Source organism: Barbus barbus, assembly GCF_936440315.1.
Source record: "Barbus barbus genome assembly, chromosome: 10".
In the NCBI taxonomy this organism is placed as follows: domain Eukaryota; kingdom Metazoa; phylum Chordata; class Actinopteri; order Cypriniformes; family Cyprinidae; genus Barbus; species Barbus barbus.
In genome coordinates, this window is record NC_136738.1 from 30,090,101 (window position 1) to 30,109,749 (window position 19,649).

Consider the following 19,649-nt stretch of genomic DNA (forward strand, 5'->3'; position numbering starts at 1 on the left):
AATTAACACTTGCAATGCATCATACATCAAATTTGCTTTGGCAAGTAAATAACATATGCTTTGTCTTTCACTTTATAAAGATCCGCAATATTGCTCAGTTTAACTGTGATTGTGAGACTGATTGCATGTTTATCTGACCATAAATCATAAAAAGCATCTGCTGAAAAAGAAGGCAATCCCATTATGCACTGCAAGAAGCTCTGTGAAAAAGTCCATCTAAGATGGTGAATGAGTTAAGATAAATGTTAATTATAAATAAGGATGGGAATTTCATTATTATGGTCACGTTTCCAATTCTTTTAACACAAAAATGCACACAGTTTGGTCTGTAATGATCTTGATTTGATGCACCATGCTATATCAAAAAATATTTTAAAAATCGGTGGAATAAAAAAACATGCAACTTGAAGAATATCTTCATTTCTTATTTATAATTTTGTTTTAAAAATGTTTTGTTGTTGTTGTTTGTTTTATTTTTGCATTGGAATAAAAACAATGTAGGTGAAGTTGATAAAAAAAATATTTGCATTTTTGTTTACTTAAAAATGTAACACATTTTAATATAATATAGTTGGATATACTGCAAATCTGCAACATTTACTTTTGGCCCTCAGTCAAGTTAAATTTTTGGCATCTTTGTTTTAATATTTTTAAGGAATTCACAAATATGCTTCTAAAACATCCAATACCAAATGAATCAGATAAAACAGTTCAAATCTAATTGAAAACACTCATTTTAAACGATTCTTGTTTCTGTTAGAGTATGTTAACAGCAACATGCTAAACGCAAACTCTACTGAACAACCTGTACAGTGCAACAGAAGGTTACGAGAGTAAAAATCCCATTCATGTTCACTCTTAAAAATAAAGGTTCTTTATTGGCATCAATGGTTCCATGAAGAACCTTGAACATCCAAGGAACCTTTCAAATGCAGAAACGGTTCTTTATAGTCGAAAAAGTTTCTTTAGATTTTTTAAATGTTCTTCAAAATGGTTCTTTTAGGAACTGTTCACTGAAAGGTTCTTTTGGGAACCAAAAATAGTTGTTCTATGGCATCACTGCAAAAATACGCTTTTGGAACCTTTATTTTGTAAGAGTGTAGGGATATTAATTGTTAACAATATCTTATGCTTTTATGCTCATATGCTTTTGATGAAGCAATCAGACTGCATTAATTAAAAAATAAATTATTTAAACTTTTTTTTTTTTTTTAAGTGAAATTCCTGGTGAAAAACTACATTACCCATGATTCTGTAGAGAAATCTCCATCAATCAGAGAACTGTGACAAGTGTGCATCATAAAGTATAGTCTTTTTGTCTGATTTCTAAACTTTTTTAGTACAAATCTAAGTAATGTTGTGATTCGCCTCGTAGACTGTTTAAAATCAGAAAAATGTATGGGAAAAAACATTTCTAGAATGAAGGATACTGAAGAAGTGGACAGGCACTGTCGCACCCTATTAAGTCTCTGCATGTGTAGAGCATTAGAAATCAGTCACTTACTTCTGAGGTTCCATGACCATCAGGATGCTCCCTAAGAATGCAGCTGTCTATGTAGTATTTGGGACAGAGCAAATGAGTTGCACTGTTCGTTAAAATGTGCTCTGTAATTAATTTTCATATGAATAAAAATGTATTTATGTAAAAAATACTGTAAACTACAGTTTCATGGCCAGTAAGAAATCATTTTGGCATGTAAATTCTCCTGAATTCATTGGCAGCTGTGGCAAGAAGTTAAGTTTTGGACCCTGAGAGTGAGTGAGTGTCTGTGTCTGTGTCTGTGTCTGTGTCTGTGTCTGTGTCTGTGTCTTCGTCTGTGTCTGTGTCTGTGTCTTCGTCTGTGTCATTGCTCCCGCAGTTCATGTGAAGACCCAGAGCTGGTACTTGTCAGCTGGATTGCAGGGCACTAGAGAGGGGTTCTCATGTCGAGCGGTCAGGCACTGTTTTGAGCCCTTGTTATAGAACAGCTGATCCTGCAAAGGGAATAAAATAACAGAGCAGGATCAGCGCTGCAGTCCAGCCAAATCACAAAACCAAACATCAGCAGGCTTAAATCGGCATAAGATGGACAGCCATACACTTAAATCAAGCTCTTTTCTCTCATTTTCTTAGTTCTTCAATATATACTTTGGTTTAGTCTGCTTAGAAATGTTAGTTTTGACGTTACACAGGAGAGCTGCCTATGTAGGCTGCATTTTAAGGCATTAAGGTGTGTGCTTAGGTTTATTCCAAAAGGCCACATTTTGGCACACAATCCCATAGTGTAACACGATAAGATTTGTGAAAAAAAAAAAAAACATTGAAGATGGAGCAAGAGAAATGTTGTAATTTTTATTTGACTTTAGTTTGTAGCTGGATCTAGCTGTATTTTTATCTCTACACACACACACACACACACACACACACACATATATATATACACACACACAAGTATTTCAGAGCAGAATATGACTTCAATATTGAATTTAACTTTTTGCAAATAACAATTCTTAATTTAATTTTTTTTTTTGAAGGATCATGTGACACTGAAGACTTAGTAATGATGCTGAAAATTCAGCTTTGCATCACAGGAATTAAAATTTATTCAAATAGAAAACAGCTATTTTAATTTATAATAATATTTCACAATATTACTGTTTTTATGTAAACAATATAAATGCAGCCTTGATGAGCATAAGAGGCTGTTAAAACATAAAAAACTTACTGAATTATATATATCGATTGGTGTGTATTTTACTCAATATTTGGTTGTGCTTGCTAGACTTTTGCATCATTGCTGCTCTAAATCTATCACTTTTAAGGTCACATGATGGTTTGGATGCTCCCTTAGAAAGCAGCTGTCTATGTAAACAGCAAACAGCAAGGAGGCTCGCTAGTTTTTGCAACAAAGCCAGACATATTGCAAATCAGTGTTTGAGTTTTGATAAAAACGAGCATTAACAAGCACAACAGGAGATGACAAGTCTCGAAAGACAATGTTGGCTTTAGAGGAGGGTGAGCTGAGGAACACAGCATGGCCTCGGGCTGTTTTGGAGTTGAGTTTAAAGATCAGAGGCTTGTGAAGAAGAGAGAAAGCGTGTGTAAAAGAATGCGAGATCTCCAGCGTTCTACCTCTCTGAGCTCCCATCTCTGCTGAGGTCCTGTGATGGTGTTGTGACCTTTATACTGGCACTCCTCTAATTTGACGACTCCATCCGTCCCATGCAAACAGAGCTCCTTCTGAATGTTGTGCCTGATCTCGTGATGGGTCGAGTACTCGAAATACTGTACGAGCAGAGAAGAGAGAAATGACCTTCACCATGAGAAAACACTTCATTAAACGGATAAAGATGCTTGCCTGGAAACTCCTGAGAGCTTCTGGAAAACATATCAAGGGAACTAATTAAAATGATATCTGAGATGCACCTAGAAATTGAATATCATTCAAATATCATTCGTGCTTGTGTTCAAAAACACCAAGCTTTGAAAAGGTTTTGTATAAAATTGCAAATAAAATTAAATAAAATCAACTTCACCTGATTATAATAAATATGTTATATAGCATAGTGCTTGAATTGTATAGACTGTTTTTATTACATTTTTACTGTTCCTGTAAGGGAAAATAAATAAATACAAACAAAGCAATTGCATGGACTATTTTGTATAGTTTTTGTTTACTGTTCCTTTAATAAATAAAATAAAAGTAATTTCTAATAATAAATGAGAAATTTCTAATAATAAATAAAAAAGCAATTTCTCCTGATTTAAATAACTACATAATATTAAATAAACTGATATTTAATATATTATATAATATAGTGCTTGAATTATATGGACTATTTTTTATATTTTTGCTGATACTGTAACAAACAAATAAATAAAACATCAAAAGCAATTGTATGGACTATTTTTTGTTCCTTTAATGAAAATAAAATTAAATATAAAATTAAAAAAGTACTTCAAAAGCACCTTCATCTGATTTAAATTATTTATTATTTAATATATATATATATATATATATATATATATATATATATATATATATATATATATATATATATATATATATATATATATATATATATATATATATATATATATATAGAGAGAGAGAGAGAGAGAAAATAATAAATCACTTTCACTTAAATTAAATTATTATTTATTTGTACCAAAACAATTTAAAAGGAGAGTGGTTTGTGTGTCATCTTATCAATTCCATTGATTCATTCACAGGACAATCTGTTCCTGCTCCAATTACCTGGTTTCCTCCCATCCCGTGGCAGGGGTACATAATGAGAGGTTTCCCTCCCTCATTACTCTCTCCCGCGTCCAAGCAGGCCTCCTTCCCCACGTTCTTTATCTGGAGGGAGACAGAAGGAGGGCTGAAGGAGGAAATGGAACGGATTGTGGTTTCGTAACATGAAAGCTGTTAAAACAAGGTTTTACAGAACGGCTTTCTCCGAGATCCGATGCATAGTGGGAAACCGCAGCGGCCAGACAAAACACCAGAGAAATACAGGGACGTCCCAGCCACTGTACACAAACTCACCGCACCAAACTGCAGCGGGTTGAGATCGGGCATGAAGACCTCTGGATAGACGTTCTTCAAATACCAGGAAAAGCTCTTACACTGGAGTTTATCCTGGAGATCTACACGCTTGGAGATGTCTCCAAAAGAGCGCTGTGGAAAGAGATGTTAGCTTCATTATAGAAACTGCCTTTGAATCTCATATTAAAGCTGCCCACAGGCTGTCTGAGGCTCCACTTTAAAGCTGTCTGTCTACGCTTATGAACCAGCAGCAGGTCTTGGCTACACATTGAGAATGTTAAGGGATTTCTGTGGTTTAGTTCGCAGAAGACCAGCAAGATGAAAGCCTGGCAAAAGGCCTCAAGTCTCTTAACTCTACAATGCCATTACAATAAGTGCAGGCAAAACCCATTTGTATAACACAACTGTAGGGTGGCAGTTTTAATGATGTAAATAAAATGAAAACTATAATAAAACAAAATAAATAATTTAATCAAATTATCTCAGTGCAAGGCTTTTAGTTTTTTATTTATATAAAATTTTTATATAAAAAAAAAATTGTGTAACAACAGCAGGACGCCATTTTTAATGACTTACGTCAATAATTTTTTTTTTTAAAAGAAAAGTATAATAAAACATGAATTAGATCAATTAAATTATCTCAGTATAAGGCTTTTTTAAATATTTAATTAATTTCATTCATTTAAAAACAAATACAGGCAAATTCCATTTCCCAAAAAATTAAATATGAAATAAATAAATTAAATTATCTCAGTGTACAGCTTTATTTAAATATTTAATTAATTGTCTAATTTATTTAAATAATTTTATTTATATAAACCAATTGCAGGTAAACATCAATTTGTGTAACAAAACTGTAGTGTGTATAAGGCTTTTTAAAAATAATTTATTTAATTTTTTTTTTAAAAATGATCATTAATAAATGCATTAAATAATTCCATAATTTTTTTTTTATTTTTTTTTTATTAAAAAGTATATTATTTTAACAGCTTTTTAAATTAAAAGTTATTTATTTATTTTTTGCTTTTATCTGAAAGGACAGTAGAAAAGAACAGAAGAGCAGTAACAGGAGTGAGACAGCTCTTCGTATGCTGGGAGCATTTGTGCCATACAATAGCTCCAATTAAACCCACAGAAATGCAACTTCTGCTTTTGTTACAAAATTAAGGACTAATGTTGGGAGCTGTACCTCTTTGGCGATCTGAGCGGCCTGCTGGTTCCTCCGGTAGAAGATCTTTTTATAGTCGTCCATCCAGACCTCAGCCAGACGCACCTGGTTGCGAGCGATCACCTGCGTGCCTTTAGGGAAGGTGTGCGGACTCTTTGTGCGAAACACATGGCCTACGACTGAACAGGGCATGATTTCTAGCTGCCCGCCACACTGCCAAACCTGAACGACGAGAGCAGCAGATCAGGATGTGAACTAATATCAGAAGAAAAGGAAGCTTTATTCATTCAAACACAGACAGACTTTAGGAAAATTTGTGGCCAAAATATTAAAATAAAGATAGTTTCATTAAACTAGTTTTCTGATCCTTCCTTTTCATATAGTCACTGATTTAAATTTTTTACAGCAGAAATGGTACAGAGTTGGAAAGCTTTTATTTATTTCCATGAATCAGTTTATTTAAATGAACTGATTAAAAATTCTGACTCAACCATTCATTACCAATCAAAAAAGTTCACAAAAGTAACTCAAAAATGTAAATCTAAGTTACATAAACACAAAACAATCTTCCTTTACTTAATGTAACAGTTAATCTAATAATTTCTCAAATAACTTGAGAATTTATCTACCAAGCAAGCATATGAACAAACAGAACTTGAACATCAGTGTAATCAATATAAGTTTCTTGCTTTGAATCTCTAAAAAGTGTTTAATTTATGACATGTCAAGTGCAGAAATCAGTCTTACTTCATTCAAATGTGACTTAATCAATATACACTAAGCTTGTGCCAAGATCGAATGAAAGATGTGTGTTAAACGAATTTTGACTCACCCTGAAGGACATTTCAATATTTTCTCCTCCCCAAATCTCCATTTCCTCATCATAGCTTCCTACATGGTAGAAATAATCTCTGGAAATGGAGAACAATCCCCCTGCGAATGTTGGCGTCCTGCGAGGGCAAATGCGATTACAGTGTAAATGTTTCTTTAAATGTTTTTTCATTAGACAGAAAATGACTGAAATGTGTGTTTTGTGTGTGCATGGATAATAGAAACGTTTAATGGAAAACAAACAATGAAATCAAATGCGCGCCTGAGTCTTAACAAATCTATTTACTCAAATCATTTAAAGAATAGTCATGCTGTTCCAAACCTGTATGACATTTTCTCTTCCACTAAACACAAAAAGAGAATGATTTCTGAAGGATCATGTGACACTGAAGACTGGAGTAATGATGCTGAAAATTCAGCAGTGCATCACACAAATAAATTACATTTTAAAATATATTCCAGTAGAAAATATTGATTTTAAATAGTACACTGAACAAAATTATAAACGCAACACTTTTGTTTTTGCCCCCATTTTTAATGAGCTGAACTCAAAGATCTAAGACTTTTTCTATGTACACAAAAGGCCTATTTCTCTCAAATATTGTTCACAAATCTGTCTAAATCTGTGTTAGTGAGCACTTATCCTTTGCTGAGATAATCCATCCACCTCACAGGTTTGGCATATCAAGATGCTGATTAGACAGCGTGATTATTGCACAGGTGTGCCTTAGGCTGGCCACAATAAAAGGCCACTCTAAAATGTGCAGTTTTACTGTATTGGGGGGGGGGTCCGAAAACCAGTCAGTATCTGGTGTGACCACCATTTTCCTCACGCAGTGCAACACATCTCCTTCGCATAGAGTTGATCAGGTTGTCCACTGCTCTTCAATGGCTGTGAGAACTTGCTGGATATTGGCAAGTGCATTCAAAATGCCATCAATAAAATGCACCTGTGTTGATGGCATTTTGAATGAACAGTGAGACCGTGATGAGATCCTGAGGCCCATTGTTGTGCCGTTCATCCACGACCATCACCTCATGTTGCAGCATGATAATGCACGGCCCCATGTTGCAAGGATCTGTACACACTTCCTGGAAGCTGAAAACATCCCAGTTCTTGCACGGCCAGCATACTCACCGGATACTGACTGGTTTTCGGACCCCCCCAATACAGTAAAACTGCACATTTTAGAGTGGCCTTTTATTGTGGCCAGCCTAAGGCACACCTGTGCAATAATCATGCTGTCTAATCAGCATCTTGATATGCCACACCTGTGAGGTGGATGGATTATCTCGGCAAAGGATATGTGCTCACTAACACAGATTTAGACAGATTTGTGAACAATATTTGAGAGAAATAGGCCTTGTGTGTACATAGAAAAAGTCTTAGATCTTTGAGTTCAGCTCATGAAAAATGGGTGCAAAAACAAAAGTTGCGTTTATAATTTTGTTCAATGTAATAATATTTCCCAATATTACTGATTTTACAGATTTTTTTGATAAAACAATGTAGCATCTGTGAGCAAAAGAGACTTTCAAAGGGTAGTTCAAAAGGTATTTTAAATCATACAGGCCTGTAATGTCATTGCATGAGTGTTTTCTTACTTAATAGGGTACGTCTCATCTTTGCGTCTCCGTTTCTCATGATCCGGAAGGGTCTCCCAACCAAAAGAAAGGCTCCAGTCAAAATTCCCCCGGTTATGATGCTGTCCGTATGGTGAGGGTTTCATGAACTCGAACGTGTTCAGGTCAATGGTGGTTATGTCGGGACTCACTACGGCGGTGGAGTTCTCCGCTATCCTGGCCAGCAGCGGCTCAAGCCATCCGTGGAAACATTCACCTAAACAAACCAAGCAGGAATTGCTTGATAAAATCACTTTGAAGTCTTCCAGTACATTCCTGGCCTTAGGCTACACCATCACCTCTTACTCTCATTTACTTCAACGTACTTACTTACAAACACCCTAATGCATAAACACAGCCCAGATGAATAAATAAGACCGTCTTCTAAATCAATTTTAGTAATTTCTGCATGCTGGCTGACCGTCTCCCAGTCAACCACACCAGCGGAGGACACAAACACTTTCTAAAAAACATCATGAATGTTTAACAAGCCTAAACTCATACAGAATTAAAAAGCATCAGATTCTTTCCAGGGCAGAGCAGCTCTAACTGACCACAGGCTTGTTATAAAGAATGTGTTTTTATTAAGAGACAAACCCTATTAATGTGAATCCAGCACATTTGAGTGGGAGTGATTGACTCCTTAAAATGACTCACAGTGGGCATCCAGGAAGGTGAGCGTTTCGCCCGTGGCCACGGAGGCCCCGAGGAGCCGCGCAGTGATAAGGCCTTTTCGTTCTCGCTGACGGACCACGCGGACGATGTGCAGCTGTTTCAGATACTCGTCCAGTTCGTCCTTTAGTCGCTCTGTGAGAAAGAGAAATGTTTTGCAGTCAATTATAAGGAATGATAAAATAAGGAATGTATTCTTTCTTGGAGAAGGGAATCTCAGAATGCATTAAAGGGCACCTATTGTGCAAAATCCACATTTACATGGTGTTTGGACACAAATGTGTGTTGGCAGTGTGTGCACACAACCACCCTACAATGATAAAAATCCACCAACTCCTCATTTTTTAATCCCCTTTAAACCAAGTGAGTCTCACTAGGCCTGCCGTTTTGATTCTCACGCAGTGTGATGTCACATTTCGGAGGGCTGATTGACAGCCCTGCATTGCTATAGTTTCTGCCTCAGCGGTTGTAAGCTGTCCTTCATTTTCTCGGTGTTCGAGCAGCTGTAACATCAACAATGACTCACAAGCAATCCTGATGCTCTGTGTTTGGATGTAAAGGCCTTTCCACACCGAGCGCGAAAAAGCGAAACGAATTTCGAACGCAATGATGGGCGGGAATAAAACAATAGCTTCCTATGGATGCTTCCACATAGACCGCGAACATTCAAGTACCGAAAGTCCAACGAATCTTCTGAATTTCGCAAAGCGAAAACACAGGCAGTCCAATAAGATTTGAGCATTACATCACATGACCAGAGCAACTGCTGTTACCCAAAAGGTCGACGCGGTGGGGTTAAAAGCTCAGAAGACTGTATTGAGCACGAGCGTAAAAACACCGAAGTAGAGGACTTTTTCCGCAAGAAAGAAGAGTGAATGCCGAGTTGTTGTTATTGTTGGTATTTAAGAACAGACTACTCTCATATGTTCTTTATACAGAATAACATATTAATTCACCACTGAATCATGTGATCTGACGAGCACCGTCCATTTTCTTCCGCAAGCGCGAGTGTTTATGAGTCAAAGCTTGTTCATCTAGACCTGTCAATCATGTAATCATATCTCTTGCCCTTGCGTATATATATAAAAAAAGAGAGAAATTGTTTCTACACATGAAATATGAAAGCAAATAGACCTATAATTATGAAGATAGGTTTTCTGTATATGTTTTTATGCAGTTCATGGTATTTATTTTAACAATAAAGGATGTTTATGACACATGACAAGTGATTAGTCCATTATAAAACGTGCAAAGAGTGCATGTCTGCCTATTATAGAATCAAAATCCATTTTAGATCACAATCGGAAGTTATTACAAGCATTCGATGATGATTTAAAGTGGGTTTTGAGCAAAAACGTTAATAATTACATACATTTTCAATGTAGCGTGATGCTAATTGTACCTCTAATTATTTCAGATGCATTCTTGTAAACATTATGGATATTTTGTGTTTCTGATGAAGAAATACAAGTTATTTATCTTAATTTAATGCTGTATATTTAGCAGCGGATGATGTAAACCACACAAGATACATATGCTACATGAAGAAAGAAAAAACATTGTTGGTCGGCGCCCCCTAGCGTGCAGGCGTGAATTAGCAGAAGGTAATATAGGATTTGTTTCGCGCTCGGTGTGAAAGCAACATTCACGGGCAATTCGCCTCGCCTTTTCGCCACGCGCTCAGTGTGGAAAGGCCTTAAGACTGAATATAAGAGTCTTAATTTTCTCCCAAAATCTGAGCCGCTGAGGACGCTGTGGATTACTTTCATTTTTCAAGGTAATGCGCCTCAAAATCTGCCTGAATACGTGCATCACTCCAGACGCCTTTGTGAATGTCATGTCGATATAGTGTTTAGTGTTTTAACCGTATTTGTGTGTACATTTAGTATTTTTTAACTGATCAGCGCCGCACTTGTGAGATTAGTTTGTACCGTTCGTAGCGCGGCTCGGTCCATTAATCAGCGCAGCGCGAGCTCTGTAACATTGCGCTGTTTCGTCCCACTTTCAGTGCATTTGTCTTCCCATATGTACAGCTGAACACCGGTTCTCTCGCTCTGTTATGTTGATTCTACCAGCTGTTTATTGCTGTAGATATGCAATGTATAGAGACGTATACGTAACGCCCTCTTCTGGCGATGTGGGCGGGAATATGTAGCTCATTTGCATTTAAAGCGATACACTCCAAAACAGCTCTTTTTTAGACACACCCCAAAAACATTTTCCAGCTGTTATAATAAATGATCTGTTGGGTATTTTGGGCTGAAACTTCACAGACACATTCTGAGGACACACAAGACCAATATTACATCTTGTAAAAAGGGGCATAATAGGTGCCCTTTAAAATATCCATCCAGATGGTGGACAAAATGAGACAAATGGCTTTTTTTTTTTTTTGGCATGAAATTAATACTTTTATTCAGCAAGGATGTATTAAATTGATATAAAGTGAAGTGAAAGATTTCTAATATTACAAAAGATTTCTATTTTGAACAAATTCTAGCATATTTTTAAATTTTCTATTCATCAAACAAAAAATTTCACGGTTTCCACAAAAAAGTCTTTTCAGTATTGATAATAATCAGAAATGTTTCTTGAGCAGCAAATCAGCATATTATAATGATTTCTGAAGGATCATGTGACTGAAGACTGGAGTAATGATGCTGAAAATTCAGCTTTGCATCACAGGAATAAATTAATTTTTAAATATATTCACATAGGAAACATTAATTTATATTATAATAATATTTCATAACTGAACTATTTTTACTGTATTTTTTATTAAATAAATGCAGCCTTGGTGAGCAGAAGAGTCTTCTTTCAAAAACATCAAAAAATCTTACCAATCACATATTTGTGAACAGCAGTATATATTTAAAGGGATAGTTCACCCCAAAATGAAAATTCTGTCATTAATTACTCCTCATGAATTGTTAAATGTTAAATAAATTGTTGTTTGCATGTACCCTTAAAAGGCAGCTGCCTATGTAGCATACAGCGAGGCTACTCAATAGGTTTTGGAACACATTTCAGATTTATATTACAGTTGGTGCTCTTCCAACTTTGTCCAAAAGTGTTACTTTTAAAAAGCTGTATGATTAAATTTAATGTTTTTCTTTCAAACTGATCCAGTATTCTGTCATGGTACGTTTTAGATTCAGTATGCTGGGATAAAAGACATAATAATACTCTTTTAGCAAAGGAGCAGGACAAAGCTCAAGCAGCACCTTTAATCTAGTAGGTATGGGTGTGTACGTATTCATTAAGCACTCATTCATGAGTCTGCAGTCTCCCAGCAGCCCTCAGGGCAAAGCCACTGACCAGCACTTTGGTATAATATTATATATTATACAGAACTGAGGAGTAACTAGCTAAAAATAGTGATGTATACTGTAACTTTAAAGTAAAGTGTCACTTATGCACTTATATATATCACTTATATATATATATCTCTGTAGAAAAGTCTTCATGTTAGCAACAGTTGATGGTTCCCATTGACTTCCATAGTATTTCCATACTATGGAAGTCAATGGGGACCATCAGCTGTTTGGTTACCAACATTCCTCAAAATATCTTCTTTTGTGTTCAACAGCTGAAAAAAAAACTCGTACAGGTTTGGAACAGGTTTGGAAAATTTTCATAAACCATCACAAGCAGTTTTTTAATGAGCAGGGAGGGTTTCTTGACCATTTAACTACTTTAAATGATGAGTCGCTTGGGAAGCTGCAGTTAAAGAGTGGCTTTCCCAACCCAGACATTGTGATTTATGATATCACATAATATGTATTATCCTCCTCAGAATCATTGAAGAGTAAAGGTGTAACACTAAGCCGGCTGAAAGCAGCTGAAATGATTCAACAGCACAGCGGGACGTCCTATAGGGTTTGGCTACCTCCGAGGGTGGGGACCTACACACACAAGACTGGTCTTTCTCAGCGGAAGCTGGAATTGCTTGAGAAAGAGAGACGGAGGGTGTAATTAAAAGAAGAGGGAGCGTAAAAGAATAGTTGAAAGCCAATTCCCTGGCTTTTATTTCTCACATGGCGTGCGGCCAAGAGAGAAAGTTCGGTCCCTGCGTGATTCAACCAGGGGAACGGATAGATGAGATCTAGTGCAGTGGTTCTCAACCCAAAATGGATAGTAAGCAGGTCTGTTCTGATCTGTTCAATAGGGTAAAAACAATGCTGAATGCAAATAATCAAATGCAACTAATCATGCACAGAACCATAAAAAATGGGGTTTTCTTTTTGAAAGAAAGAAATATTTTCATTCAGCAAGGATGCATTAAATTGATCAAAATTGACAGTGAGGATATTTATAATGTTCAAAAAAATGATGTTCTTTTGAACTTTCATATTCCTCATAAAATCCTGAAAAAAAGTCACGTTTTCCACAAATATTGATAACAATGTTTCTTGAGCAGCAAATCAGCATATCAGAATGATTTCTGAAGGATCATGTGACACTGAAGACTGGAGTAATGATGCAGAAAATACAGCTTTGATCACAGGAATCAATTACATTTTAAAATATATTAACATAGAAAACAGTTAGTTTAAATTGTAATAATATTACTGTTTTTTAATGATCAAATAAATGCACCCTTGGTGAGCATAAGATACTTCTTTCAAAAACATTAAATAAAACAAAAACTATTGGACAATAGTGTAATTGTGCATATTTAGCAAAGCAAAGACTCAACATAGACTCATGCTGTTGTTGTCAATTTACGCCAAAATCAAATCAAACTCTGCGGTATTTTGGTGCCAACTTATTTGCCATTCAGTCAATGTTAGTTAAATGTCATTGGCAGGTCATGCAACGCACCCTCATCCACAAGAACCATTAATAAAATTACACAAGGTGAAAGAAACCAGACACAGCCTCATGCAATTGTGTTACGGACATAATATGGTTTAGTTGCCGAGAAACATTTAGTTGGTTTAGAAAAATCATATGCATATTGCTGGAATTTAAATGGTAACTCTTTAGAATAAGGTCCTATTTGTTAAAACATTAACTAACATTTACAATGAGCAATACATTTGTTACAGTAGTTATTCATCTTTGTTAATTACCCTAATGTTAACAAATGGGAACTTATTGTAAAGTCTTACCATTAAAATTGATGCACCGCCAAATTTCAGCATACGACTGTAAAGACATTACAGTTTTAACAAGCAATTTTTTGTGTCATGTTGAGTCACCACTTGAGGTCTAATGTCAAATAGTGCTTCTGAAGCAAACCAGTTGGGAACCACTGCTCTAATGCTCATGTTCTTCTTTGCATTTCTTCATCCACCAGTCAAAGATCTGGTTTTTAAGAGTTCGCTGATAGGCCTCTATACCCCAGACCCCCTTCACCGGCTGAGCAAAACTCCTCTGAGAACATTCCCAAACAGCTCTGTTTCCTGTAGTAACCTGCTTCACGAGCACCGGGTGTCAGCAGGCATACAGGAATTCAGTAAAGCGGGTTGCTTGAGTGAAACCGGACGCCCATTAAAACACACGGACGGTCTGGTGGGGCTGCGCGCTGGAGGTGAGTTACCTTCAGAGCTGGCGTCATCCACGAGGATGATTTCTTTGAGGAGCAGAGCAGGGGATGTGTGCAGGACGCTGTAGACGGTGCGCAGTAACGTGCTCCACGCCTCGTTGTGGAAGACGATGATCACGCTTGTGGTCGGCAGGGGTGGACAGCGTCTGAATGTCTGTTCGATGCATCTGTGAGAGGAAAAGAGAGAAATAAAGGGGAGATGGGGGGAGGATGTTTTATTCAACAGATGTCTGCGAAATGTCTGGATTAGGGCTGGGCAATATATTGGCCCCACTTGGCCAGTGTATTTCCTAAAGACTAAAATTAAACATACATGCATACAAATACACATTTACTTACACAAACACATACATACACATACACACATGTATACATACCTAAATACACACACACACACACAAAAATTGTTACTTTAAATAAAATAAAGATTGACTGAAATATCAATACAAATATGAAATTTCAAAAATATACAATAAAAAAAAAAATATATATATATATATATAACTATATAAACAAAAAAACAGTAACTAACGAAAAAGACAAAAGGATACAACAAAATTTCTAAAACCTTAAAATTAAAAATAAAACTAATGCAAAATAAAAACTATAACAGTATCACAATGCTTATACATTTCTATTTAAATCTCATTTAAATTTACGTAAAAACAAATAATAATAATACAGCGTTAATAAACGGCATTCGAATTAGAAAACTTGACTGATTTCTGAGAATCAGAAACTGTCCATGATTATGAATCAGTTCAACATTGATTCAACATTTGATTTGCATCACCTTAAAATACTTATGTTTAGTATTTAGTATTTTTATATTGGTACACAAGTAAAATTACAGAATTATTTTAACTACGTTTCTATTGTATGTTACTTCTTGCAATAAAAAAATGTAATTAATTTAGCTATAATGGCTGTTTGGTTGAACTGATGATGAATTACAATCACTCTTCTAAGCCTTTTTAGAGTAAATGCATAAATATCAAAATGTATTCGGCTATGTCACCCAGTCCTCATCTGGATTTCATTCTGCAGACTCCTAATTGTGTGTTGTGTGACACTTTGTATAACAATGAGCAATAGGAACTCTGGTGTTGTGTATATCACCCCACTAAAGCAATAAGGGCAAGAACAAATGTGTTTAATTAGAGAAAAAAGCTCATTTTTGTCTCAGTCTGTAATTAGTAGCAATATCTGCATAGACATGTTTAAATAATGTGTCTGAGGCTAGTCTGTAGTTTCACAGAGTCACTGATTATCCTCACAGATAAACAGATTCTCCTCACACTAACATTCTTGGTAAATTTGTCAAAATCCTTTCGATTGTGCACTTTATAAGCCACATAACAAATACTAAAAACATGACGTAAAAATGTGTCTTAAAATTAGAAAAGTGCCTATTAGTCTCATTGTATTTGTGTGTTTTTCTCTGCTGGCAATGGAATTATACTACCACTTCGATCTACAAGGTGGTCTCCGCATGTTATTTTTGGTTGGTTTTGGATTGAGTTTTGATAGCCAGAGCTGCAGAACCCACATCAGGTGATTCAGTAAAAAAAAGCAGATCACACTATTGCATGTCAGTTTTACACAAGGACCTTCTATACTTGTGTTTCAACATGACTGTATTTGTAGATATATGTTTTTTGTTTCAGCTTAACGTTAAAGGGTGCCCACACTTTTTGACAGATGAATCTCTACTTCTACGTGACTTTCCGGTTGTATAGTCTTAATTTTTTTAATCTAGGTAAAATGTCATAAAGATTGCATTTACAGGGACTACGATATAAAAAAGTAAAGTCGTGACGTATTGTCAAGTATGGTGACCCATACTCGAAATTGGTGCTCTGCGTTTAACCCATCCAAGTGCACACACACAGCAGTGAGTAGTGAACAAATGCACACACACACACACACACGCACACACCGTGAACACACACCCGGAGCAGTGGGCAGCCATGCTGCGGCGCCCGGGGAAACGTGAACATAGTAAGTCATAATTTAATTCTTACATAAATAGTTTTATTGAACTAAATGCAAGAATTTATGCAAGAATAGTTTAATGCACATCTACTTTGCTCATGTTTCATGAATGAGGCTCACAGAGCGCAATATTCATCAGATTAATTAATTAAAAGCTAGGCATAACGAGAAAAATGTGTAATCACTTCATAAATTTGTATGACCCTGGATTTTATTAAATACAATTTTAAGATTCCTTGATATTTCTGTGGGAACCCTGAATATTTAAAAGTGAAAGAGACAGATATTGCATCCAATTAATAACTCGCACACCTCAACTGATGAAAAAATAATTAAAAAAAATTGCTGAAAATCTACTTACCCTCAGGTCTTCCAAGATGTAGATGAGTTCGTTCCTTCATTAAAACAGATTTGGAGAAATGTAACATTACATCACCAAATGGATGCTCTGCAGTGAATGGGTGCCGTCAGAATGAGTGTCCAAACAGCTGATAAAAACATCACAATAATCCACACCACTCCAGTCCATCAGTTAACATCTTATGAAGTGAAAAGCTGCATATTTGTAAGAAAATCCTTAAAGTGTTTTACCTTTAAAACATTGCTTCTGGTCAAAATACCAGTCCACAGTCTAAGGCTTCCTCCAGTGAAAAAGTCCATCTCTCATCAAAATCCACCAACATATATTTGTTTCAAACTGATTTGGACTGTTTTTCACTTGTAAAGAGTGCTTGATCTGTGCCCATTTCTCTCCTAATTCAGAAGCGACAACTTTTTTATTGGAGAAAGCAATATTATGGATAAAGGACTCATATTTTAGCCAGAAGGGAGGTTTTAAAGTTAAAACGTCTTAATGATGGATTTGTTTCTTGGAAACATGCAGCTTTTCACAAGACGTTAATTGATGGACTGGAGTTGTGCTGGTTACTTGTGGATTACCGTGATAGGTTTATCAACTGTTTGGACTCTCCTTGTGAGCAAGTGATGCAATGCTAAATTTATCCAAATATGTTCCAATGAACAAACAAACTCATCTACATCTTGGATGGCCTGAGGGTGAGAACATTCTCACCTAATTTTCATTTTCAGGTGAACTATTCCCTTAAGTTGTCTGTAGAAGTGTCTAAAGCAAACAGGAAGTACGTACTCTGGAGGTCTCGTATCGGGGCCGAGGTCTCTGCTTAGTGAGATCCGATCACTGGCGTACAAGTTAAAGCAGTGCTTCTCCTCTCCCCTCTCCTTTTCTTTTTGCTCTGACAAGCTCAGATTGTCAGTGTGAAAAGCCTTCCCAGAAGCCCCTGGGGCACTGGGGTTTTGCGGTGGTCTTTCTAGGACCGGTCGGAGCTCAGCGGCCGTGTAGTATCCGGACAGACAGGCCGGGCTTCCCTGGCTCTCCTGCTTCCTCACCGGAGCTTTTATCTGCATCTTGGGCATAGCATCCCGGAAGTTATTCACCGCACCTATGACCATCTCAAGAACCCCATCCCGTTTCTCCACAATCCCCTTGAGCCAGGGTTCATCCTGGGGGTTCTGACTGACCACCTCTCGCTGCATCAGAAACAGGAACGTCACGAACACCAACGCCACTATGGCCAGCTTCCATGGGTGCAGTCGTCTGCGCAGAAGCCTGCGGAAGAACGTCATTCTTTTGAGGCGAAGCCGGCGCTCAGAGTGTGAGAAACAAAGCTTCACCTGACACACACCCCGTGTGTAACATCACCACCTGTCAAACCTGTGAATGGGACAAAAAGATGACGCTGATATACGAGCACCAGACCGCGAACAAGTTCAACACTCCTGACAACTCGTTTGAGAACGGAAAAGTTGGGAACTCCAGTTCTGAACGTCCAACGTAAATGTTTTCTTTGATATTTAAGCCTCTTTTAGGTGGCTGGGAAATCATTCTTCACTTGAGAGGTAATTTTGTGAACTTAATTTCTTTAACAACATTCCCTTGGAGAGAATTTTAACAGAAACTTTCCAAATGATAATTGGGCCTTTTAACCAATGGAAAAGTATTAATCATATTACAAACATCAGACTTGACAGTTCTGTCTATCTTTTTAAAAATCACATTTTCATGAGGCATAATACTTCTTTCTTTGTACATTTCTTTTAACCCTAGAATGCATACTGTATACGGTGTAGACCAAAATAATTTGAATCAAAAATGAGATGCAATTAGATACATATTCTTTACCAAACACATGTTTTATCAATGCATATCAATGTATTGTCAGTGTATTTTTGGAGAAAAGCAAATGAAAGTTTGCCATTTACTTTATCACTATTAATCTAAATATGAAAATAATATAATATTCCATAAAAATGGAAAATGGGGGAGAAATTCATTCACATTTACAATTTAGACACTTTAACTGAGGTATTCCTTTTTGTCAGATAAAAAAGTCAATTTAACGCGACACATATTGCTTTATAGCCGTCATTTTAGGGTTAATCCTTATTAGCAAAATAACACAATCTGTCCAAAACTACCAATCAGTGTCCAGTTCTCGGTAAACAAAGCCGACAGAGCAAAGAAACAGCAAGACATACCGATTGCGTTTAAATATCATATCCAAACGAGTTTTGAACTTCCACAGCGACTGTCCCACAGGAGAACTGCTGCCCACGGCGATGTCAAAGCGTACTCATCTCAGCCGGACTTCCGCGTCGCTGGATCCAGGTGCGCGTCTCTCAGGTAAAGGGGCGGGACTTGCGTAACGCGTGCGTAAGCGCCACATGTGCCTTCATTCTGTTAGGGTGAGTCCAGCAACGTCAACATTTCAACTATTAAGCAATGTTGCTCTTCCACTTATAAGGTTGAGTTTTTTTTTATTAGGGCAAAATTTAAACAAACAAAAAAACTCTTTAATAAAAATGTAAGAGGTTTTATTTTTGGGGGGTTTGTCCTTCTAGACACTTTAGCGTCCTCTCTATAATTAATTTATGGAAGAAATTCAACTTTGTGTACTTTTTAACACCACTGTCACGGTCTGCCAGGATGTGGGAGCAGGGACGGGATCTAACAGCGTTTTTAAATCATTTATTTTAGTATTTTTCTGGGCGCAATCGCCTACGACGTTTTAAATAAAACAAATACATTTGCTTTAAATAAATAATCTAAAATCAACAATTAAAGTAATAACTCGCATGCAAAAAGAATATAGCCTACTACATACTTTTAAGACCCCTAACCTATTATTATGAATTTCTTTTAGGGACATTTAAACCTTAATTAGTAGAGACAGACCCCCTAATAATTCACACCCTAATGTTA

General features: G+C 36.5%; 1 protein-coding gene across 1 annotated transcript; it reads right to left on the reverse strand.

The window, feature by feature from the left end:
• Positions 1-1,213: 1,213 nt before the first annotated feature.
• On the reverse strand, positions 1,214-19,057 carry galnt3 (UDP-N-acetyl-alpha-D-galactosamine:polypeptide N-acetylgalactosaminyltransferase 3 (GalNAc-T3)). Its single transcript, XM_079426768.1, has 11 exons — positions 18,926-19,057; positions 17,517-18,101; positions 14,369-14,541; positions 8,809-8,958; positions 8,134-8,368; positions 6,530-6,647; positions 5,719-5,919; positions 4,530-4,661; positions 4,239-4,340; positions 3,113-3,265; positions 1,214-1,974 (listed from the first exon to the last, which is right to left on the reverse strand). Exons 2-11 carry the CDS (start codon positions 18,011-18,013, stop codon positions 1,861-1,863), a joined length of 1,875 nt encoding a protein of 624 aa, XP_079282894.1. The 5' UTR covers positions 18,014-18,101; positions 18,926-19,057; the 3' UTR covers positions 1,214-1,860.
• Positions 19,058-19,649: the final 592 nt, after the last annotated feature.